Consider the following 26,299-nt stretch of genomic DNA (forward strand, 5'->3'; position numbering starts at 1 on the left):
CCTGTGTCGAAAAGAGCAAGCACCAGGTGTGGTGGTTCATGTCTGAAATCCCAGAACTTAAAAGGCTGAAACAGGAGAACTGAGTTCAAGGTCAGCCTGGTCCACATAGTAAGACCCCGCACCAAATCAAATAAAACTAAACAAAACCTAAAGCAATGAAATGTTTTGGGGGAAAAAAAAAAATGTAACCAGTATAATTTGTGAGTGCCACACACTGAAAAATAATTTATAAAAATTAACAAACTAAATGGTAGTAAACTATTACTCAGAAAACGAAACCTGCACTGCTGAAAGTGAATGACCCCTAACATGCAAGAATCAAGGCTGAGAAAGGGTAAAACAGGGACCCTTGTTTCCTAAATTTTCATAGGCAAAAACATGAAAATTTACTGATGAAAATATAAACTACACCTTCTAACATCACTTTTCTGTTTTTCATTTGCATCAAGGAAAGAACTTGTGATGTGTAAGAACAAAGACCAAGGTGTAAGAAACAGGACCAAAGTGAAGTGACCAGAACCCAAGCTGGTAAGGGGTTTCTTTTACTCACCATCTCTCTGGCGATTTCCAGCGCTTCCTGCAGGCCGTAGAGCCTGCCACAGACCAGGTAGATTCCATTGGCCCAGAGAATACAACCCTCATGGACCCAAAATTCGTTGCTGTCAAGAGGTAGTTCAGGGATTTGTAACTCCAGCTCAGGACCACCTTCTGAAGTGGTAGGTGCGGAGGGCTTTGTGTCTGAGACAGTCTTTTCACTGTTGCCCTCAGCGGCTGCTTTTTTACAAGGGAGCCCCCTGGACAGGGACCGAGGACCTCCACCACAGTCTTCTGAGCGGTGGCGCCGCTTGAACCTAGGATGAGCAGCCAGGCTCCTCTGCTCCTTCTGCTGCTGCTGCTCCTCCTCCTCCTCAGTGTCAGTTTTAGAACCATTAGAAGCGCTTTTGTGCCGAACCTTGACTTTGCTCTGCATTTCTGTGGACCTCTTAGGAGGTGGATTCTTCGGAAGAGTGGCTGCATAATCTTGGGGATAAAATGGTCCAAAGAGGTCACCCATGTTACGGTAACTGGCCCACTTGCCACAGAGACAGCAAACCAGGTGCCCCATAACAGAAGATTCTGTTACCACAGGCCCCTGCAACATAAAGGATGAAGCTGGGAGCACCTTGCTTTCTGTGCTGCTGGGGGGAGGGGTCAGAGACCTCTGACCCTTCCGGCTCCTCACCAATTTGGTCTGTTCTTCTTCTTCAGCATTTATGATTGTACAAACAGCTCCAAGTTCACACTTATTTACTACATGGATGTAAGGGAAAAAAGACTTGTTCTTGGCATCGGTTTTATCTAGCGGCTGGGTAGCATACTTTAGCTTGATCTCTGGTTCTTGAGGTTCTACAATGGGAACTGCTTGTTTGGTTTTCCGCTTCCTTGGCTGGGCCCCAGGCTTCCTTCTCTCCCTCCTTTGCCTCTGCTTTTTTGGCTTTGGCTCTCCATCTGCAGAACCTTCTGGCATCTGAGGGGGCTGAGGAGGTGGAGGTGGTTGCTGCTGCTGTTTCTTTTGCTTATTCACACTACCAATTGGTCTCCCCTTTTTCTTTCCCGATGGGAAATACCCTTTTGGGGGGAAACTTTCTTGTTTGGGTGAAATCATGACTGCATCATTCTCTTTCTCTTCAGGCTTGGGGTTTGCCTCAGGGGCCAATATGCCCACTGGAGCTACATTCTTTGACTCAGGAAAGATTAGTGGTGCTGCTCCACTCAGGGAACCATCTGGTCTCCCTTGGTTACCACCAGGCTTCTGTGAAGCTGTGGATGTCATAGTACCAGAGGGTTCCTTTCCAGTAGAAGCTGTTTCTACATGTGCCTCTGTCTTGACTTTGTCATCCCCACTGCCACACCACTCTTCAGAAGGCCCTGGAAGAGGCTTTTCAACATTTGATTCCTGGTTTGTTGCACTGACTAAGTCAGATACCACCTCACCCTTTCGCTTTTCCATCTCAGCCTCTTGAGTAGCCACAGTCCCACCTTCAGGAGGACCACTCTTTAGAGATAGTATATCATCCAGTGTGACTGTGTCTCCCCCAGCCTCAGCACTGTTTGCAGATGCACTCCTCCTAATATTTGGGGATGTGATCTTCTGAACTATAGCTTCCAATTTTAATCCCCGTCCCTTCCGTGGGGGCAGTATTTTGGTCTTAGCAGGGCTTGTCAGGGTAACAGCAGGACAGTTTCTATTGTCTGGGTTTGGAAGGTCCTTGGAAGCATCTCTCTTAGGGACAGACTTGATATCCTGACTGTGAGAAAGATGGCTGTAGGAATTGTATGCTTTATCGGCACCTTCTTTTGATGGGTGGAGGAGGCGCCCTTTATCATCAGTGTTACTGTTTTTTACATCTTGTGACTGTCTCTTACTGGGAATAGGGGAGATAAAAGAACGAACACGCCTCCGCATGATTAAGGGATTGTGAGAAGAATGATCCTCTTGACCAGGAAGCCGTAACATTACATTACTAGGTTTGGATGACTGTGCAGACTCGGCTAGTCCATGTCCATCTGGCTCATGGGGTGGCCCATACCGTTTTTGATTAGACATTCCTGGAGGACCACTGCTTTTGGCTGGAGAAGTCTGCCGAGAAAGATCCCAACAAGACTCTTGTAACTTCTGAGAGCTGTGCTTCAATTCCATGCTTTTGGCAGGCAGACCATCACTAGACATGAGACAGCGCCCAGCTTCCTGAGTGCTTGGATCATGGTATGTACCTACTGGTGGGCCATACATCATACCATCTTTGTCGTTTTTCAGGGGGCTCCGTACTCTGTCAAGAAACTGCTGCTGCCGTGGGCTCTTCCGTGGCCCTTCCTGCCTATGTTGTGCAGCAGCAATCACTCCCTGAGCAGAGCTGCTGGCCCAATCTTTATACTCCTCTTGTTGCTGTTGGTACATCTGTCTCTTATAATGGAGCTGGGAATTCAAACCAGTATTAGGGTCCCCATAAGCATGAGCCCTGGTGTTTGTGTGGTAAGCAGAGGCCAGGCTTTCTGAGTTGGGGGAAAAAGGAGCATGTAAAGAACTCCTATTGGCCCTCTCTGAAAAGGTCATATGTGGGTTCATGTGATGAGGGTCTCCCCCTGGGCCCCTGCTCCTGCCTGGAGACATCTTCAATTTTTCTGCAAATTCATGGTACTGCGAAGAGGACCGACCCCTCAGTGTCTCCCGGCTACCAACTCTACCAGGGACCCGCCGCATTGGTGTGGACCTGCTATCTTGTGGGCCATAGTCTGAAATGGAATCATGAGCTGCTGCTCCAGGACTAGCATTGCCACGGTAAGTCTCATGCTTGATGCTGGTAGGATGACAGTGGTCTCCAGATTTCTTGTTGAAACTAGCTTGAGATTTGGATTGTTCAAAGTCTTCCTCTTTTATCTGCCCACTCTGGGATTTCAATTTTGTTTCCATGGACACCAACCCACCAGGAAGAATGACTGACTGACTTAAACTTGGGTTGAGACGTTCATTCCTCCCAATTCTGGCATCAGCACCCATGTGTCCCAATGAGTGAGCCCCTGGGTCCCTGACGATCTGTCTTAGTGGGGATATATCACAGATTACTGATCTTCTTTCAGAAAGGGAGCCCCCAGGCTCATGGGCTGATGATGGAGGTTCTATCTCAAACTTTCTGGGAATGGGATAGTCAGACAAATTGATCTGTTTCATTTCAGGAGCTGTGCTGCCTGACTTCCTTTCCCATGGTCCCCAGTGGGGATTTTCCAACAGGGATCCAATACTCTTGTTCAGAAGGCCCCTGCTGGCTAATTCATTGGTTTGACTGACTAAGATGTTGGGCCTTGCAGTTCCTTCCAGGCCACTAGCTATCCCTTGATGCTCCTGAGCGCTTCTAGGATACCTTCTGTCAGGATGGTGGTGGTAGCCCTGAAGCACTTCCTGTAGGAGACTTGGGAACTTCTCATTTCTACCCTTTCGCTCCCCATGGCTGCCAAAATCCCCCTTTTCTTGTCCTGAAGGATACTGAGGAAAACTACTGACATTTCGTGGTACAGCTGACCCAAAACTCTCTTTGTAACTATAGCGCAAACTTCCAGGAGACTTGCTAGGCTCAGTCCTGCCTGTGAAACTTGGGCCTACTGCAGAGTGGCTACTCTGGCCATTTCCCTCTCCATTGTGGTTAGAGCTATTATTATCACCACTCTTGTTTCCTTTGTTCCCTCCTCCTAGAGGATCTGGCTGTGGAAGTGATGTGTGGCTGATATCCTTTATACCACTATTGCTAGGTGGTCTCTGACTGGCAGCAGGATCGTCCTCCTGGGAGCCTTTATCTTGTCCACCAGATTTTTCTACCCGACCTGTCATGGCTTCTCGGGAGACAATCACCCCAACTGTCTTCTCATTGACTTTTGTGTTCCCCTCAGATGACAGTGATGTGTCCTTAGCACCTGGAGAGGCAGCTTCTTCCCTAGTTGCAGGACTGGTACTGAGCCTAGGGGCCTCATTCTGAGCACCTTGTGTTGGTGAGGAGCCAGCTTTCTCTGAAGCTCCACACTTATAGGTGGTGTCAGAGCTAGTGCTCTGGCCACTTAGTTGCCTCACTCTCTCACCTTGATCTTCTGAACTACTAGAGCAACCTCCATCCAATGACTCTGCCATAGGGGACTTTAGTTGTTCTTCAGGCTGTGAGGAGCCTTCTGAGTTTGTACAGCTATCTGCTTTCTTAGATGATGATGAGGGCCTCTTAGAAGTCTTCTTCTGAGGTGTCAAGGCATCAGAAAGTAACATGTGCTGGACAGTATTAGGAAGATTGGCCACTTGCGTACTCAGAGCACTCAAACTACTCAACCCAGGATCAGTCAGCCGCTTTTCCGGCACCCCTTCTACTCCAAACCCTTTGAATCCTGCAGCATGAGAATTAGGACTGGGCATCATCGATGGAGTTGGACTGAGTTGGGGCATTAGCTGTAAAATTCGGTTTCTGGAACTCATGGGCACATTGCCTTGCCCACACTGGAGATTCTCACCACTCTGCATGAGAGGAGAAGGGGTAGAGCTACAGCTTGGAGACTGAACCACAGAAGCAGCTGGAGAAGGGTTAGAGATCGGGCTGAAGTTCTGGTGAAACTGCATAGGGGACCTTACAGGAACCTCAGGCTGGCTGTACTGCCCCACCTGGCTTTGCAGAGGCAGCTTGGTGGCAGCATTTGTGTACTGCATCACATGCTGGGGGGGATGCTGTTGTTGCTGCTGTTGCTGCTGCTGTTGCTGAGGTTGTGGTTGCTGCTGTTGCTGCTGCTGCCCCTGTTGGGTTCCTGGTGGAATCTTAGCTTGTTCAAAATTTTTCATTGACTGAGGTTGATAGCTGTAATTTGATTGTGTTCCATAAGCCTGTGCATTAGAGCCCACATTATGCCCTTCATACTGAGATCCGGCATTCACACTGTAACTGCCATCATAGCTTTGTCCAGACTGACTGAAACGCTGTGGTGAAGGAAAGGAGGAAGAAGAAGAAGAAGAAGCAGAAGACTGGTAGTGCTGGCCAAACTGACCCACTCTTAACTGATAACCAGCAGAAGATGGCAGAGTTGAGGGCCGTTGCATTGGCTGTAGATGGGATGAGCCAGAGGCTGGTTGTCCAGTAGCTTGTGGCAGAGGCTGATGAGATTGGTAAAGCTGTTGTCTCAACTGCTGTACTTGCTGCTGCTGTTGCTGTTGCTGCTGCTGTTGCTGCTGCTGCTGCTGTTGCTGCTGCTGTTGTTGTTGTTGGCTAGAGGCCTGCTGTTGATACTGAGCACTCCCAGGAGAGAAAGGCCCTGTGTAATCCTGCTGATAATGAGACACACCACCAAGGGCAGAGTGCTGTGCTTGAAATTGGCTCACATGACCCTCACTCGCATACTGATTGCCAAAACTGCTCCCCTGGGGAGGTCCATAGCTCTGCACAGGCCCAGAAGGCCTTCGCTGAGGAGGCTGTGGGGTTCCTGCTGCCACGGTGTCTTTGTTGCCTGCCATGTAGTAAAAATCTCCAGCTTCTTTCCTGAAACCCTGATAGCCTTGATGGCCAGAGGTCTCGCTAGCCATTGCTGCCGCTGCAGCAGCTGTTCCTCGCCGCCCGCTACTGTTGCTGCCAGTGCCACTACTACCACCACCTGCTCCCGCAAAATTCTGGAACATCTGGGCCTGACGAGGGCTGAACTCTTCTATACGGGATGAGCTGTGCACCTCCTGTGGGTAGCTCTGCTGGTTTCCGTGGTAACTGCTTTGCTCCCGAAACGACTGCATACTGTTCAGCAGCACAGCAGCAGGCCAGCAGCCCTCCTAGAAAGGGGGGAAAAAACAAGCATGAGACATGCATCTGCTTGACACAAAGACCAGGCCTAAATAACTCAGTGACCAGATAAAGCTGAATGCTTAAATTTCATCTCCTTTTTCCATCCATTTCTAACAAGCAGATAAATGGTCTAAAGAATGAAGGATTCTGTAATACAACAAAGAAAATACGAGGTATACACAAACACATTCAATATAGTCTTTAAAAAATTCCATTATTAGATAAATGAGCCTTACAAATTCAACTGGAGTAAACATTGGAATATGTTATTACAAGTGAATAAAAACAATTTTTATTAATCTTCAGTTACTGTGGGGTAACAAAAGCCCATTTGATTTATTTTCACTCATTAGACTGACCACGAAACTGAGGAGCTTCAAATAAAAACGGAACAGTTATTTCAGGAGCTGTCCAAGCCTACTCCATCACTGGCTGAGACACAGAACCATCCTGAGAACCAAAGCCAGTTCCTCAAAAATCAACCGCTTATGATGACTAGTGACTATGGAACACTCAACTCTTTATTACTATGGATTCCTTATACTGCAGTCACCCATATAAACATCAGATCTGACTGCCTCTTGACATAAAATTGTTTCTAAAGTACCTCTCTTGACCACCTACCCTCAATTTCCAGGTATTAGGGCTATTCTGATTTAGGCCAGAGAATAGCATTTACTAGTCTTTCCAACTTTTTTTTCTTTTTTTTTGAGATTTATGAGAAGTACCTCTAATTTCCATGTGGCTTTACATTTGCTAATCTAGTATTTTGTTATTACTATCATCCCTATGGTAGAGAACAAGCATTAGCAGTTAGAAAGACCTCCTCCTGGGTATCCTGTTTAAAACAGCTACTATGAAACTTCTGTTCCTCCTTCCTCCCCTACTTGGTTTCCTCAATTCCAATACAGTTGCAGTACAATCTCATAAATTAAAGCAAAAAAATATTCACTGTCTTATCTCCTTTAAAACTAAAATGAAAGTTCCTAAAGGGCAGTCTGCTGTTACTTGCTATAATCTTCATATGCCACTCAACCAAAGGAGCAGAAGCTGCATTGGTTTAAGAACTAGGCCTTACAGAACTAGCACCATTCAGAAATGCTGTGAAGTGGATGAGAGAAACAAAGTATCATCAATCTAAAAGCACAGCTGGAAGACAAGATGCCTCTAAAATACTTTGGGTCCAGTTCTATGGAAAAAGCCTACTTAATATGGAGACTACAGAAAAATCACAGTAGAGGTACATCAACCCTAAATTCTGAAAGCTTGACCCATTTTTTAAAAAGATGTATTTTATGTGTGTATGTCTGTGAAAGTATATGTTATATGTGTGAGGATGCCCCTGGGGGCCAATTAGAGTAACAGGCAGTTGTTAGTCGCCCAAGATGGGTACTAAGAATCAAACTCAGATCCTTTGGAAGAGCAACAAAGCATTCTTAACTGCTGAACCACCTCTCTACTCTTAAAATGTGGGTATTTTTGGTTTGTTTGGTTTTTCTGACACAAGGTCTATGTACCTCTTGGCTGTTCTGAAACTCACTATATAGACCAAAGTAGCCTCAAACTCAGAGCCCAGAGATCCATCTGCCTCTGCCTTCTGAGTGCAAAAATTAAAGGAACTTACTACTGCTCCTGGTTCCTGACACATTTCTAAAATACCTTATATCTAAAATATCTAGACATGGGACTAAGTGTGATTATATAGCCACATGACAAAGCTATTCTTTAAATGTGCATATACTAAAAATGTCAGTGCCCAAAGAAAAACACTTCTCATCACTTTCAAATACCTCTACAACAGTCACCAATTTCCCCATAAGTCTGCTGCAACTATGAACATCTACTTATGTTCAATGCTTGACCCTGTTCCAGCAATTACATGTACTAACTCAATCCTCACAAGACCAGAAATCTCATTTTACAGATGAAGAAACTGAGAATTCATCAAGTTCCTGAGAACCCAATGTGGCAGCCCCATAGGGCATACTTAGACAGGATTGAATGAATGAATGAATGAATGAATGATGTGCCCCCTGAGTGCTGCCCTCCAATGCTGCTCCAGCTGGTTCTCTACCTCCTCCATCATCTTTAGGACTGTCAAGAACAATTCCATCATCTAAACTCTTGTTGTATCATACATCTAGTTATTAGTGATTGATGGGGGACAAATGGAACAAAACAAAGTTAGCAGTTAGTTGAAGGTACGAAAAGCTGCCTCCAGAGATAATCTCCCTACAAGTACTTTCCACAATGTTTAGGTAATCTTCCATAATACCTTTTGAAGGTTTGAATGTATAAACAGTTGTGCCAGCTCCCTATTTTTCCTAACTCAGAGCCACCAAGAGCTAAAGACCACTAAAGAGCAGTTATAAGGTCCAGGACTTTAAGCCTACTTTAATTCCAGTCCCAGTTGTAGACGGTTCTCTCCAGCCTGGTTTGGAAAGCTGGTGACCTCACTTTTATAGAAAACTAGTATTAACTTTTGTTGCCTTTCTGTCATTTAAAAGCATATTCTCTCCAATCCATTCTTTTCTCCCCCAAAGACCCCTCAAGTACCTTCAGGAAAGTTTCTACCTTTCCAAGTAGATTTAACTATTGACCTATTGCCAGAATGACAGCAGAATACATTCCTTTTTTAAACAACAACAGCCAAAAAAAACAAAAACAAAACAAAACAAAAAAAAACAAAAAGCAACAATAACAACAACAAAAAAAAAAAAAACACCCTTCACTCCTTAAATCAATAATTCTATGTAGACCTCCTGTAAGAATATACTAACTGCCCTCTAGGCTCCACAGAGACAACAGACAGCCTCTATCACCCTCTGGCTCCTGGCCCAGTTTGGAAACAGTGAACAAAATTTTCTCTCCTGGCCCTGACTAGACAATTTCTGAGGCTGGTAAAGACTTTCCTACCAACAGGCTCTGTCAGATATCTGGCAATCTAAACATTTCACCATTTTCTCTGAGCTCAGAAATTACTTCTTGCCCTTAAGCTCAGGAGGTATTAACAACCCCCCATGAATGGCAGCCAGGCCAGAAGACGCTCCTTTCCCAGTTTGATTATCCTTCTGCATGGCTGTCACATCCCCTTCCACATGCTCAACAGATTAGGAGCTGGAGCTGGGGCCACAGCTGGGGCTGGGGGTGGTACTACTTTTAAGAGTCTTTTCCAGAAGGTTAAAATGTACAAAGAGAAGTGCAAGAAAGATTAAGAAGACAGAAGAGGAGAGGCTGATATTCCCTGAAGGCAACAGCAGCTGACATAGGCTGCCTACAAACTCCCAGGAATATGCACTATGATCAGTTTCTGATCATCATCAAGAGCCCAACAGGCTTTCCGAATCCCAATTCTTCCCATGTTGGACCAATCCTTATTCTTATTGGTATTACAATTAAGTTTTAATAAATTCCTTATACATATTCTTCACAGAATACAAAGCTTCTCTTCTCCTGAACAAACTACAAATGATACAATTAAATGTGCCTCAAGTTACCAGTTTTAATGTGCCATCTGTTTTCTACCGGGACCCTGATTGATAAAGTATTCTCATTCCCAGAATTTCAGAATACACTAATGAGCTGGGGAGAAACTCCTATTTCATACAAAATGGTATACAACATGTACTAAAAAAGAATCACTTAAGAGAGATCAAACAAAGTACATAGCAACACTGCAAGAAATACACAATGTTCAAGAGTAGCAATTGGGGGGTAGGCAATGAACCAAAATATGGTATGGTCAGCAGAACTCATTAACCACTATAGCCAAGGTTCCCATATAATGATGCTAAGTGGTGCCATTTGTAAAAGGAACTGATTTCTACAAAGATGATGTGTATTTATTCTTACAAAAATCAATTTATTTTTACTTTTGGGAACAAGGTCTCTATTGTATTGCCCAGGCTGGTCTGAATGAAACTCACAACGATCCTCCTGCCTCAGGATCTTGAGTACTGAAAGATTATAAGTAAGCCACCACATCTGGCTCAATTTATTTTCTTTTTTTTTTTCTAAATATTTATTTTATTTATATGAGTAAACTGTAGCTATCTTCAGACACACCAGAAGAGGGCATCAGATCCCATTACAGGTGACTGTAAGCCACCGTGGGATTGCTGTGAATTGAACTCAGGACCTCTGAAGAGCAGTCAGTACTCTTAACCACTGACTTAACATCTCTCCAGACCTCATAATTTATTTTCAACAGCAAAAATAATGAATGCTGTTCTTTTCCTGACTACCTCAATGTCCTACCCTGAACTACTACTTTATAGAGTAAATTACAATCTGTATTTTTTTGCTTACAATGCACTGCCCAATCACAACTTTGTTCTTTTCTATTTGTTCTATCCTCTGGTTCTGAAGTGACCACTTCCATCTTTCTGATATAGAAAAATGTTCCTAAGAAATTCTTGTTTCAGCACTGATCACAGGAACAATAGAGTAAGATTTTCCTCCACTTGCTACTTTTGACAATATCACATTCCCCACAGTCCTGGATAGCCTATGGCATCTTCCTGTTTCTGCTGTTCCTACCCAACAATCTTGTTCAAAAGAGCCTCTAAGCCCTTCTCACCTCTCTGAAACATTGCTTATCTGTTGCATGCCCAACACATGCTACACACACTACCAGCTATAACATAAATGTTAATATTCTCTCTCTTTACTACAATGTTAGTATTCACTTTTATAAACCAAGGCTTAGAAGTTAAATAATAAATCATGTGCCTCATAGACAGGCAGAATATAAAATGTCCACTCCAGAATCCATTTTACACTTCTAACAATGTACCTGTACTGTCTGCTTCGTGTGTATATAAATTAGCAGATTTGGCACGTGTCTCTGTCCACTGACTAGTTTGTGTTTTTCCTATTCTGCATCCAGTTTGCTCATAGAATCTAGCTTGTCCTCAGGACTGACCTCAGTACAATTAATACTGATGCCACTAGTAGCTCTCTGGCAAGGGAATCCCAAAATGAACTCTGAAAACATCTTAAGAAACCAAGTCAGTCAGAGCTCACAAGCTTTTTGGTTATCTTAGGAAAAAGAAATCTACTAGAATGCTGCAGGTGTAAAAAGTTGGCTCTTTCTGAATCAGCCATAAAAGCTGGCGAGGGGTGGGGGAGGAACCTATCTGTAACCATGATGAAATATTTGCAGACCTCAAAAGGCACTAATCTACAGCTATTAAAAATCAAAAACAAAAACAAAAAACTGCCGGGCAGTGGTGGTGCATGCCTTTAATCCCAGCACTTGGGAGGCAGAGGCAAGAGGATTTCTGAGTTTGAGGCCAGCCTGGTCTACAGAGTGAGTTCCAGGACAGCCAGGGCTACACAGAGAAACCCTGTCTCAAAAAACCAAAAAAAAAAAAAAAAAAAAAAAAAAAAAAAAAAAAAAAAAATCAAAAATCAAAAATCAAAAAAACTAAAGCCAGATAGTCATATCTGCAAGTTAGAGACCAGCCTACTCCATATACCAAGTTCTAGGCCAGTCAAAGCTACACATGAGACCCTATCTCAATAAGAAATCATATCCCATCTGGTGAACTTAGACTGAGGGTGGTACAAACATAACAAAAGCAGCAAACATTCTTACAAATTTCTAAAGATGTTTTAAAAAAAAAATTGTTCCAGCAGGATCTGTAGCAAATTATGGTGTATCTACTTACATAGTGCATAATCGTTGTGAAGATTCTAGCCACATGAAATGCCTACTATTTGCATACCTGTGCTATGATTACATATGAAAATTGGACATTCTGCCGGGCGGTGATGGCGCACGCCTTTAATCCCAGCACTTGGGAGGCAGTGGCAGGCGGATTTCTGAGTTCGAGGCCAGCCTGGTCTACAGAGTGAGTTCCAGGACAGCCAGGGCTACACAGAGAAACCCTGTCTCAAAAAAAAAAAAAAAAAAAAATTGGACATTCTTATAGATGGAGGGCAAAAGAAATGATTTGGAAAAATGAAAACCTTTTAATGATCTACAGTGGCAGGATTCATATGGCCTCACAAACAAATAATAAAATTTTATATAATATATAAATACATACAACTTTATATATATAGATATTAACATATAACTTTATATATAAATATTTTATATATACTAATGACTTAGACTACTGAACTTTACATCATCTCAGTAGTGTCTGTCTGTACTATCTGTCCTGCTGGCAGCAAAGCACTTCTTTGCCAAAGGGAAAGAGGTAAAGAGGTACAAGACACCCCACAAGCCCAGAGGTGTGGAGGATGACCAGCCAGGCCTTGCACTAGGAACTCACAGCCAACACACTGCAGTATCCAAGTGTCGTGCACATCACTGGCTCAGCTTTTTTTGCTTCCTTGTTTTGTTTTTCTAAGAATTAGGTCTAAAAGCTGGGTGTGATGATGTATTCCTTTTAATTCCAGCACTTGGAAAAAGGCAGAGGCACTGGATCTCTGCGAGTTCAAGGATACCTGGGGCTAAGTAGAAAAACCCTGTTATGAGTGGAGGGGTGTTAAAAACAGCCCCACTTCCTGATTCCCCATTATATGTTACATACACAATGGGTAAGTTTATTCTTGGCCCCCCCCCCCAATGCCCATCCCCGTTTCTATCTTATACACAGTGGTATCCCAAATAGACACATGGAGACGGTGACAGCTCCTCCACAGTTACCAGAAAGAGGACAGGAAAGTGGGACTAATTGCCCCTTGGGCTAACTAGGGAGGTCTCCCTCTCTGTTACCAGAGCTTTGGGGTATTACTGAATTTTCTTTCTCATTTAAATATTGTTAACGATACAGCACAGTAAAATACAGACAAAATGAAGGCAAATAGCAATCACTGCTGCCACTTAAGGCAGTGTCTCTGTCTGTCTCTGTGTCTGTCTCTCTCTCTCTGTCTCTGTCTCTGTCTCTGAAAATCCTTCAACGTAATTTTAAATTAAGAGTCAAAAGACTGGGGCTGGAGAGATGTCTCAGCGGTTAAGAGAACTGACTGCTCTTCCAGAGGTCCTGAGTTCAATTCCCAGCAAACACATGGTGGCTCACAACCATCTGTAATGGGATCCAATGTCCTCTTCTGGTGTGTCTGAAGACAGTTACAGTGTACTCATATACATAAATTAAATAAATAAGTCAAAAGACTAATTCAAAACAGAAGTGGGCAAAAACTCTATGAGGAAAATTACAAACTTTTTTGAAAAGCCCCCAAAGTTTAAAACGCCGTATATACCTAGACAAAACAGTTCAGTTTCAGAAGTCAAGACTCTTAACAGATTAGTTTAGTAACTAATTTACTAATTAGTTTGAAGTAATCCCAAACACATGGAAAAGTTCTAAGTGCTTATACAACCTTTTAGCAAGATTGCACAACTCAGTGTTTTACCTCATTTGTAAGTTTTCTGCATGTCCCAAAGCTACCAGTTCCCAATCACTGTAAGAAACACAAATGACACTCACTCTTCTGCATAACCGTAACACAAGCCTCCACATCAGGAAGCCAACACTAATACACTAATACTAACACCAATACCAACCCTGCCTAACACATTAATACGGCACGATCAATTCAGCCCTCAGGCCTCACCTCAGTTATAAGAGTGGCCACATTTCCCCCTCTTTGTAGTCTAACATTTCATCCAAATGACATGTCTCTGCTAATGTCTGCTGATCTGCAGTAGCCCCTCATTTGTTTTGCTGATTTTTATGTCCCTGCTAGGTCATTTCATGGGGTCACCCCTCAGCCTAAGATTGGTTTGCATTTCCGTATTACCAGACTGATAGCAACACAGGACATAGCACATAAGCAGAACCAACAGCAACCCATCCCCTATCCTGATAATGTTAACCATGTCAAGCCAGTGTCTAACAGGTTCTTCTAAAGTCCAATCATGCTCCTCTTCAAAATAATCACCTTGCTGGAGCAACTGTAAGGGTCTGTCAATACCTTGTGCTTTGTCAAGCATCAACTAACACTCAACATCCAAATAACCCTCATTTCCATGACCCCTCTCAGTTGGTGATACTCTAGCCTTCATTCTGTCTACATTTATCAAAGGACAGACCGAGCATTGCCTCTTCATCTAGTTGACACCCAAAAGTCCCAGATTTAGCCAACTAGAAATCCAAAAAGCTTTAGTGTCAGCCTGACATTTTTTTGGTCTTTAGAACAACTTGCCCATTTCCTGGCAAAAGACACTTGAAACTCATCTGGTATTTTCCCAGCTCCAACTCCTAGAAGTACCCAATTCCCCAAAGACAATTCCTCTTGAAGAAAGATGATTCAGCAACAAAGATTTAGGTGCTAGGACTGAAACTAAGATGTCTGTATTTTTAGCTAGAAACTGCTATGTATACATCCTTAACATTCCTGTAACTATTTTTACAAAATGTAGTTACGTATTTATATTTAAAAAAAACTTATCAGTCCAATTCCAGCCCAACATTTCTCCTTATCTTTCCATGTTTGTTAATTTCTTTGTCAGACAGTAAGAAAGAGCTTCTATAACCTTCAACAAATACATACAATTTACTTCTTTTGCTCAAACATCCAAGAATTTCAGTCTCATCCTTGGACGCTGTTCCTACTCTCTCCCTGGCCAGGGATCTTTCCACTATCTATGTGGGACACTTCTATTACAGTTTGATAAACTAATTCTAAAATTCATCATTTTTTTTAAATTCTAAGCAATATGTAAGAACAGTAAAACTATAAAAAGGGCAGGATACACATACCCTAACCATATATTAAAACTTTCAAGTGTAATTAAAACAAAGGGTAGATACTGGCATGCCACCTTGGGGTAGAAAAACACTGTTAAACCTCACCTCATAATACCCATAAAAATAAACTGCAGGTAAATTTAAAAGCTAAACATCTTTTTAAAAATTAAAAGAAAACACAAAAACATTTAGTCTTTGGGATCAAACTGACATTTTGCTTTGAAGGTCTTTGTTCAATTTGCCTTTCAAGAAAAGATCTTGCAAGGTAGCCCAAGCAGGCTCTAACTTATGATCTTCCTGGCTCAGATTCCTGAATGTTATGGTTTGTATATGCTCAGCCCAGGGAGTGGCACTATTAGAAGGTGTGACCCTGTTAGAGTAGGTGTGTCACTGTGGGTGTTGGTTTTAAGACTGGCCTGGAAGCCAGTATTCTTTCTCCTAGCAGTCTTTAGATGAAGATGTAGAACTCTCAGCTCCTCCTGCACCACGCCTGCCTGGATGCTTCCACATTCCTGCCTTGATGATAATGGACTGAACTGAGGTCAGCCCTAATTAATTGTTATCCCTATAAGACTTGCCTTGGTCATGGTGGCTGTTCACAGCAGTAAAACCCTAAGACACTGAGTGTTGGTATTATGTGCATGTGCCACCAAGCACAGCCATTTTCAGGTTTCTGTATGTCTTACTAAATAGAACCTAGATTTTTTGGGGCGGGGGGGGGGGGGGGGGGGGGGAGGATTGATTTTTCTAAGGAACAGGCAAAGTACAAGGTAGGTAGTAACAGTTCACTCTGCCAGAAAGACATCTGATGGAGATGGAGTCAGTATTAGGAAGTAATGGTCATTTTATAGGAGTGTGTGTGTGTGTGTGTACATACACACGTGTGTACATTTACTATAATAGGCTGAATTAATAATGGGATCTTTCCACCAAACCAGTTCTCCAGCCAAATATGAACAAGGATAAATCTCAACACCAAAGCAAGTGTATCGGGGCTGGTGTCTGGAAGGGAGAAAAAGGTATTCAAGAGGCACCACGTGTAACATCTGTTAAGTTTTAGGTGTGACAATATGCTACCTTTGAGGAAGAAATACTGCTTTTTTTGTTTGTATTTGTATTGACATATTTGTTTAAAAACTGGTTCCCTACATAATTAGTTTAAGAAAATGGCAAAATTTATATAATTCAAGGCCTTTAAGCTTCTAACACCAGGAAAATTTCTATGTTCATCTTTCATGGTCTGCCTTTCATACTTAGGTTTCAGGTCTTGCCCATGCTGCTCCCATGGCTTGAATATCAGTGCCTTTCCGTTTTCACTGACTAACCAGAGTCTCCTGCTCAAATACTGTTCTCTTTTGTGAGCTGTCTTTCATTAAGTTAATCACTCCTGTCAGCCCTGCAGTTTCAGGCATCATGGGCTGAGAATCAGACCAATTCAGTTTGAACTCAAGTTTTGTAGCTTACTGCTGCTACTAAAATCTTCAATGTACTATATACTTCTTTAAGTCTCAGTTTCTTCAAGCATAGGACAGAAATGCCCCCTCTCCTTCAGACCTTGATAAAACAAATGATACAGCACTATTCTGTGGACCTCAACTGTGCAGCACATGGAATGGACAGCACTGCTGTTCTCATGAAGCTCATAGCAGGGTCTCGGGCACCAGGGGCCTATAGAATCACATTCTTCCTGTTAACCAGCTCACCAGGCAATCACACGTCATGGCACTGTTTAACAAAGACTGATGAAAGGTCTTGAGAAACTAAGGGGCCCAAATTGGAATCTATTAGAAGTCTCCTGGGAGTTTTGAACTAGATGGTGACATGCTCTGGTTTTGGTTTTCAAATGGCTTGACTGTTTCATGGAAAACAAGTAGGGGAGGGGGCAGAGCAGAAGGAGATTCAGTAAAAAGGCTATTTTAGTAATTTGTGTAAGGGATGCTGACTGCACAGATCAATGTGGTGCTGGAGGATGTGGTGGTATATGGTCAAATACAGGACATATTTAGAATTCAGAGCCAACAGAAATTGCTACTGTATTTTAAGTGAATGTGAGGAACACAAACAACACAGCAAGATTAGCTGAATACCAGTGCTTTGCATCCTTTAGAGATGAAAACTCAATCTGTACAATTGCACCAGCTTGGCAGTGGGCTTGTGTAGCAGTACTCCAGCACCATTTCCTACAATGCGACCGCAAAAATGGGCATCACTGTTGAGAGGGACGAGACTGGAAGCACAATAGGAATCAAGCTTTGCCTGACATATCATCTCTGAGATTCTCACTAAAATCCAAGTAGAGAGAGATGTCAGACAGCTGGCATGGCTAGATCTCATGTGGCAATAGGGGTAAAGTCAGCAGCACAAAGAATTCAAAGGAAATAATGAGACCACCTCACCTAAAGCAGGTTGTAAATTCAAATCAGAGGGTCTTGAACTCAACACTTTGAAAAAATGAAACAGACCAAGATGGAAAATAACAGAGTGAATGGCTCACAGTAAGATGAAGTATGCAGGACTGAAGAAATGGCTCAGTGGTTAGGAGCATGTTCTGCTCTTACAGGACCCAAGTTCAATTTGTAACACCCAAGCTAGGTGGCTCACACCACCTACAAGAGGATCTGACCCTTTTGCCTCCCAAAGCACCTGTAGACACATGGACACAAAAGTAGAAATAATAAAAATAAATCTTCAAGTGATTTGAAGGAGGAAATAGGGAAGAGGCTTTAATTGGGGAGGGAGAGAGAAGTCAATACAGAAAGGAAAGAGAGAAAAGGAAGAGGGTAAAAGAGGAAACACCCACGAGAAATTCCTTTTCAAATTGTTGGTCAGGGGAGTTCAAGAGACTCCCAAAACAATATAGGCTATTGTTCTCTCTGGTAGCCTCCCACAAGTTGGAAGTAATAAGATCTTATTGCTAAAGGCACGTGCACTTCAGACAAAGGGATCCTGAAGATCTGAATCTGACTGAAAATATTCTCCTGGAGACCTTTACAGTACAGTACAAGGCAGGTTAGGGAAACAAGGAAATAATGTAATTATATTTTAAGTTTTAGAAAAAGAATTTAAAGAAACAAAATAACATTAAATAAAGATGAAGCATACAAACGTTTATTTTCATAAACTTCTTTCATTTTCATATATGTACTAACACCAGGCTGTCACTTAGTGTGGTTATTTTTTTAAAAGAGGTTTGAAGCCACTAGCCTAAGAATTAAGCTTAAGATTCATCCTCAAATCCCTCCAACTCTCAAAGATTTAAGAGGATAAGAAGTCAAAAAGGAAGTTACTATGAAAAGGAAAGGAAATATACAGACATGGAGCAAACTGTTTATACAGAATTGTGGACTTGGATTGGTTAGTTAGGACTGGAAAGGAAAATGCCATTTCCTTAGCTAACCCTATTACATACTGCCCTATGACTGTGGTCTCACTATACTGCAATACTTTCTTTTGCAGAGTTGAGAGCTTTTTCAGGATAGAAGACTAAGTTTTTTCCCCGAGACCCAGTAACAGTGACAGCATATTATAGTAGATACTTAAAAACAACTAGATTTTGCTGTTTATGAATGTTACAGACTTTATATTTTGCTGTCCCTTCAAAAAATGTGTTAATCCAGGCACAGTGGTACACATCTTTACTCCCAACACTCAGGAGGCCGAGGCAAGCAGGTGTCTGAATTCAAGGCCAGCCTGGTCTACATAGTTGAGTCCTAGGACAGTCAGGGTTACAGAGAGACCCTGTCTCAAATAAGGGTGGTGATGGTTTTAAAAATCATATTACTTCAACCCCCACATTTTGATTTTGTGTTTGACGTAGGCAGGTCACATCTGTCCCTGTCACATGCTTTTCTTGCCACTGCATAATTATGTACAGCTTTTTTCTAACCATACTATATAAGCCTTTACCAGCATGTTGCACTTACTATCACATTTGCATGGCTCTGGAGACCATACTTCCTAGTTTGTATGCTTCATCTTTATTTATTTAATGTTATTTTGTTTCTTTCTTTAAATTCTTTTTCTAAAACTTATAATTACATTATTTCCTTGTTTCCCTTTTCTCTCTTCAACCCTGTCTATGTAATCTGCCTTGTTCCCTCTTGAATTCTTGGCCTCTTTTTCTGTTACATACACATACTGGGAAAGAAAATATGACTTTTAAAAAAAAAAGTAGCCTTCCCCACACCCCTACTTAATCAGTTCTGGTGCACTCACCCTGTTACCTAATCATTTGTTCAGCATGAAGACTGCTCAGAACTGCTTCCAAAAGGCTTTAGGCCTTCACTTTCTACCCTCCTGACATAGTAAGGCTGGGACACTGACAGTCAACACCAATACCAGAAAAACCTAACACTGCAAAGAGACATACATTAAAACTACATAGATCAGACTGGCCTCAGACTCACAGAGATCCGTTTACTTATGACTCTCGTGTGCTGGCATTAAAGGCACGTGTCACCTTGCCCTGCCCAAGGCTTTTATTTTTTTTTCCTTATATTTTTAAGTTTTTTTAGGAAGGAGAAAGTGATAAAATTCTACTTCAATTATGAAGAAATATGCCAGGCAATGGTGGCACACAACTTTAATCCCAGCACTTGGGAGGCAGAGGCAGGAGGATTTCTGAGTTCGAGGCCAGCCTGGTCTACAGTGAGTTCCAGAACAGCCAGGGCTATATAGAGAAACCCTGTCTCGAAAAACAAAAAAAAACAGAAAAAAAAATTATTTTATAAGCATTTTATAACTGTGTGAGAGATGGTATAGCCATCTTTGAGAGTTTTGGGGTGGGGTTGTTTTTGTTTTGTTGTTTGAGACATGATCTCACACACTGAAGCCCCAAATGCCTTCAAATGAATCATGGAAATCTTTCTACCTCAGCCACCTAAATACCAAGATTAATGGCTTAGTCTCACTTAATCTTAGTGATTCGGTGATATTATTAGCCATTCTACAGATGACATAACTGGGGTTAAATAATTTACACAATCTACACAGTTGGACAGTGAAAACAAGCTGGGGCTGGAACCCCTAACCCCACTGAACTGTTACCAGCTCTGTAGCCTCACTTCTGTTAAAACTGGCACTATGGGAGTAATAGTGACTTTGCTGACATACCATTTACCTTCAAAATCCCATGGAAACTGCTGACATCAACACCTACCTACAGCATAAAGCACACACAGCACTGTAAGAAGTTATTTTCCCCTTAACTTCCTCCACAGTGTAGAACCTTTGGTTCTTCTAAGACTGTGCACAGAGCATGCATTCAAATACTGGTAAGCTGACAGTGTAATTCATCTTTCTTATAAAAACAAAGCTCACATGTGAAGGCCAACATTTTTAGAATAACTTAGCATGCACAAAACAAATAAACAAACCAGTTTTACTTCAATTTGTAGGAGAAAGTAACAGTTAAAAAGTTTCTATCCCTGCCTCTAATCTCTACTTTGAACCTCTGAACTTTGAAGTATAAGGAGAAACAGGTTGGATTTTTTTTAACCTTATCTACAAGGAGCTAAATGTAATAGGTACCACTTGATAGGTAAAAAATTGCTTTACTTACTATTAAAATCTAAATAATGCCAAAGTAAAAAAGGGTTTCTCAAACCTGTTTTCCTTAAAAGGGCTTCTGAAAATTACTTTCCAGCAGCTGACCATTAAAAGCAAGCTTCTACACGTAGCTCAACAAAATATAAAAACACTAAGAGCTACTTTAAGCTAGATACGGGGACACTAGATGTTTAGGATTCGAAAAGCTCTTATAACACTATACGTCTGAATTTATGGTAAGTTAAACCCAAACAACACACTGTAAAAACAACAGTGCCAGCTAACAATTTCAGAAAAGAAATATAAGATAGGACAAATACACTTTAATGTGTCTTTGGCCTTTTTGAACAAACCAATGAGAAAAATAGTCAAGCAAAGCATTGCAACTTGGATTTTATTGAAGGTAGCAAAGTCATAGCTCAACCTGTCAAATGAAACAAAAGACAGAACTAAGTTCTCGGAGTCTAGTCCACTCCAGATAAAAGCCAACGGACCTTTTTACAGTTTACTCTCCATATAGCTGAGGATGGAAGCATGGGGGGAACCTATATGGATGATTAAGTCCTGTGAAACAAAGACAGAAGCTAAGAAAAGTAGAGGTGAGTAGATGGTTGTAAAATTCCACTGTTGCCACAAAGCCACCACAACTCTAAAACAACGTATTAGCTCTCAATTTTTCTATTTTATTTTTTAAACTGTGTGTGTATTCCCGGGTATGGGTGCACATACATATGCGTGTGACTTGCATGTGGAGGCCATGTAACAACTTTGAATGTCATCCTCAGGAATATCTACGTCCTTTGAACTGGAGTGTACTAATTAGTGAAGCAACCCCCAAAATCCTCCTGTTTTTATCTCCTCAGTACTGAGGTTACAAACATAAGCCACTTCATTATGAGTTCTGAGTATCAAACTACAGCAGTTGTGCTTACAAGTGCATTCCTGACTGAGCACCCCAGCCCGCAGCCTTAGAGCTCTTATGAGATATGTGTGTGTGTGTGTGTGTGTGTATTATACATATATATTATACATATTAATTATACATATATAATACATATATATGTATAATACATATACATATATTATACATATATATGTATATACATATATGATATATGTGTATATACATATATACATACATATATACATATATAATATATACATATATATTATACATATTAATTATTATACATATATATTTTTTCAAACCCAAAAAAGTCTACACCTAGAACTAGTTCAAAGAATTATTTAAAACATACCAGAAATATAAAACTTCAACTTCAAATTAAGAAGAAATAGTCTCTTTGCAATGTATAAGAAGGGCACCAACAATTGAAAAGTTGGAGGGTAAAAAGATGGTTAAACAGCCAGGCAGTGGTGGCGCAAGCCTTTAGTCCCAGCACTCCAGAGACAGAGGATCCTTGAGTTAGAGGCCAGCCTGGTCTACAGAGCGAGTTCCAGCACAGCCAAAGCTACAGAAAAAAACCCTGCCTCAAAAAACAAGGGGGGTTGGGGGGGAGGGCAGGGCAGAGTGGGGGGGGGGAGACAGAGACAGAGACAGAAAGCAAGCTGAGCAGGTAAAAGCTCACACAGCTCTTGGTGAAGACCACATTGACTCCCTGGGCATATGCAGGGAAAGGATGGCCTTACAATTGCCTATAACCTCAGCCCCAGAGGATCTCTAGTCTCCACAGGCACTACACTCACATGCACATACACAATTTAAAAGAAACCTTTTCAAAATTAATTGGCAGGTTAATTTACAGTTAGAAGATCACAAAGAAACACAAAATGAACCAGCAAGATAGCGCACCTTGTCTACCATTAAGACTAAGACCTGAGATAGATCTGAGATTATTCCCCAAAATCAACTCCCCAAGTTGTCTCCGACTGTCCTGCCACAGGAACATAAACACACTGCACATAACAACAACAAATAATAATTTAAAAAAATAAATAAAAAGGCAAAGTGCAGCAGCATAAGATCTGAACAAATGCTGTGACTTCTAGACCCCATTTTAGTTAGATCCTCATATTACTAAGGGAAAAGGGCAGGAGAAATGCAAACTTAATAGACAAAAGAATAAAGAAAAACTCCTGATAACTGTTTTGGCTTTCTTTCTCCAGAGACTTGAGCAGTGAGCTAAAACCCAGCATCCCCTCCACTGCTAACTCCTCTGATGTGATGTCCTGACAAGTCAAGAGGGTAGGAGTTGGTACTGTTAGACATGACGCGGTAGTGTCTATCCTGGGACAAGGGATGGTCAGCACTACTTTTACCTGCAGTCAAACTAAAATGAAGAGGTCAAAAAAATTTTTTTTAAGTTTTTTTTAAAAAAAATCTAGAAATAGGATATTTCAGTAAGCAAAATAAGAAACCATACTTTTATTTTAGCAAGGTACAACTATGTTCCTATTAAGTTGTTTATGTTGAAGAAAGTACTACATTTAGAATCAGGAAACCTAAGTTTAAATACTCCTAGTTTTTAATCTCTTGTAAAAAACTACCCATACTACTTTCCTAATTTGTAAAAATGGAATAACTCACAGTAATGAACTACAATAAAGTAAATTATCATTATAGTATCCTCACCTTCATCTGAACCCTCTCTGAGGTCAACCTCTAAACCAATTTTTAAAAATTAGAAAAAAAAGGTTAAGAGATAAGCAACATGAAAACAGATTAGCCACATCAAACAAAAGTCAACCCTAAAAACAATATATAGCAAAGACTACTTGACAGCAGTTAATTTCCACATCACTGTCTAATGAGGAAAGTAGGAATTGAAGTAGGAATCCTGGGCTCTATATAGTCCATTCACAAAAACATTCTCATCAGTCCTCTCTAATTCAGTCAAGAATGCGAAGGGCATTCACTCCACACTGTAGGGACCACAAGCCACATGCCTAGTTGCTACTCTTCCTAACCAGGAACACTGCCTGGCTATCAGAACTCTACTTAGAAGTAGAGACAATCTCTCAAGTGCAAGAATTTCTCTTTCTTGACTCATCACTGGCTATGCTAGGAAACACCTGAAGAACCTCAAGTTATTCTAAAATATGTCCAGAGAACAAAAAGCTAACTAGAAGGTAAAACCACACACAAGCTGAAGTTGAAAGTAAGAAACCAAAAAGGATATTTTATGAAAAATGAGAGGAAAGATTTGAGTGTGGTAAACTGTACTTCCAGAGCTTGGGAGGATAAGGTAGGAGCACTGTGCTGCAAACTGAAGGTCAGGTTGGTGAACTTATTAGTGTGTAGCAACCCTATCCACAAAATCAAACAGAGGGTAAAAAAAAAAAAAAATTAACAAATTCACAATTGTCCAAGTGTTGAAAGGACTAGATAAAAAATATGGAGTCATTACTCCATCAGGCTTAGTTACAGATGACTCAGCACAATCACCTCTGAAGTACAACTACTATTTCCATTTTTCTAGACAAGGAAACAAACACACAAAATAGTTAATCCACTTGCTTAGAAGCACACTGTGAATAAATGACAGAGATATATATAGTTTGAAGAATCAAGTGTGGTAGCAAAGGCTTTTAATCCAGTACTCGGGAAGCAGAGGCAGATGATCTCTCTGAGTTCAAGGCCAGCCTGTTCTACAGAACAAGTTCCAAGATGGCCAGGGCACAGAGAAACCTTTGTCTCAAACAGAAAAAAATCAAAAATCAGGCAACTAGTCGTGGAGAGATAGCTCATCAATTAAGAGCACTGGCTGCTCTTCCAGAGGACCTGAGGCCAATGGTCAGCATCCACATAGTGGCTCAAAATCATCTGTTCCAGAGGACCCAATTCCCTCTTCTGACCGCTGTGGGTATTGCCCACATGTAGTGTATAGATATACATGCAGACAAAACATTCATACATGTAAAAACAAGTAAATCTTTTTTTAAAAATCAGGCAATTAACTAATAACTGTCACTGTATAATTTACCCAACCAGTTCAGCTAGCTGTATTGACTAGCATGTAAATTAGGATATAGTGAGTTATCTCTAACCTTATAGTCACTTAGTTTGAGGTTATTGTTACAGTAACTTGAATTCACAAAAATAAGAACTCACTTTCTGTTTCCAATAATAGACTTTTTTTTTTGGTGGGAGGAAGGACTAAGTAAAATATAAGTACATGGTTTTTGTTTTAAAACACCAACAAAATAATGGTAATTTGCCTTGGAAAAATGAACATCCAAAGAAGGGCTGGAGGGCATTTGTTGGTCTGTCAAAAGTGGCCAGGAGGTCCCGTTGCCTGTCTGATCCCTCCCTAACCATGCCCCATGACAGGAGAGCGCCAAAAAGCTGCTTCCTAAGAGTTCATTTAGAATCATCCAGTCAGTTTAGAACAGTGCAAAACCTCTAATCCAGATCCAAGTGATCTTGGTTTGCTGGTGCCCTTAGGCACCTGAAAATACATCAAGATCCTCAGCCTCTAATTATTTCTATAAATAATGCTGCAAACTCCATCTCTAGCTCATGAACATGAACAGACAAAATATTTTAAGAAACAAGAAGAACAAGGATCCAGAGGGAAGTCCAGATACTTACTAGAATTAGGAAACTATAACATAACTATATAACTATGTTTGTAAACAGGATTATTATGTGCCCACACTGATCTCAAGCTCACAGTCTTCCTCAAGTCTCACTCTCCTGCATGTGGGAGGCAATGAGTGCACCTTTACCACCACACCTGACTTAAATTTAATATGATCTAGGGAATAGAAGCCACACTGGAAAACTTGAGGAAACAGAAATCCAAAAAAAAAGCCAAACTGAAAAATACAAAAGCTACCAATTGTGTTCTTTATTCTCAAGTAAAAACAAATTAAAGAGCCAGGTGTGGTGGCTCAAACCTTTAGTCCTGAAGCTCAGGAGGCAGAGGCAGGCAGATCTCTGAGTTCAAGGTCAGCTTGGTCTACAAAGTGAGTTCCCAGACAACCAGAGCTACACAAAAAAAAAAAAAAAACCCAGAGTAAAGAATCGGTTAATTGAAAGATTGGTCAAAATAACCTACCAAAGCTATAAACTAGAAAAGGTGATAGCAAGAAGTCCAAAACAGAATGCAGCAAGGCTGTATGTAAAAAAGAACAAATAAAAGACCCTCAAACCACAGATTCAAGATGGTGATTAGGGCTGCAGAGATGGCTCAGCAGTTAAGTGCACTGCTGACTCCTGAGTTCAATTCCCAGCAAACACATGGTGGCTCACAACCATCTGTAATGGGATCTGATGCCTGCTTCTGGTGTGTCTGAAGAGAGCAATGGCGTACTTATATACAAAAAAAGATGGCGAATACATGGAGTATATGAACAGGAATGAGCAGATAAAGAGCCTAGATTGAAACATTTAAAGGCATGTTGAATTCTAACAATCCCACCACCTATCATCCACTATCAAGCAAAATAACCGTAACAAAATACTAGGGAGTCAACGTCTTAAATTTTTATATTTTATGTGTACAGATGTTTGGCCAGCATCCACATCTATGTACCACATGCACTCAGTGTCTTCAGAGGCCAGATGAGGGCATGAGACCCCTAGAACTGGAGTTGTAGTCACTTGTAAGCTGCCGGGTGGGTACTGGAAATTTCAACTCTAGCTCTCTAGAAAAGCAGCCAGTGCTCTTAAACTGCTGAGCCATCTCTCAAGGGAGGCAATTTTTGAGGGACTAAAGGTGGAAACCAAAAGGCACCTGTAAGACCACT

General features: G+C 41.4%; 1 protein-coding gene across 4 annotated transcripts in view; it reads right to left on the reverse strand.

Moving 5' to 3' along the window:
* Window positions 1-26,299, reverse strand: part of Tcf20 (transcription factor 20) — a 171,708-nt gene that overhangs the window by 39,282 nt on the left and 106,127 nt on the right. For all 4 annotated transcript variants that reach the window (XM_076911720.1, XM_076911721.1, XM_076911722.1 and 1 more), the window contains exon 2: window positions 551-6,319. In XM_076911720.1, coding sequence (XP_076767835.1) covers window positions 551-6,283 — 5,733 coding nt within the window. In that variant the 5' untranslated portion in view covers window positions 6,284-6,319. The remainder of the gene's footprint in view (window positions 1-550; window positions 6,320-26,299) is intronic.

This window comes from Arvicanthis niloticus, chromosome 13, assembly GCF_011762505.2.
Source record: "Arvicanthis niloticus isolate mArvNil1 chromosome 13, mArvNil1.pat.X, whole genome shotgun sequence".
In the NCBI taxonomy this organism is placed as follows: domain Eukaryota; kingdom Metazoa; phylum Chordata; class Mammalia; order Rodentia; family Muridae; genus Arvicanthis; species Arvicanthis niloticus.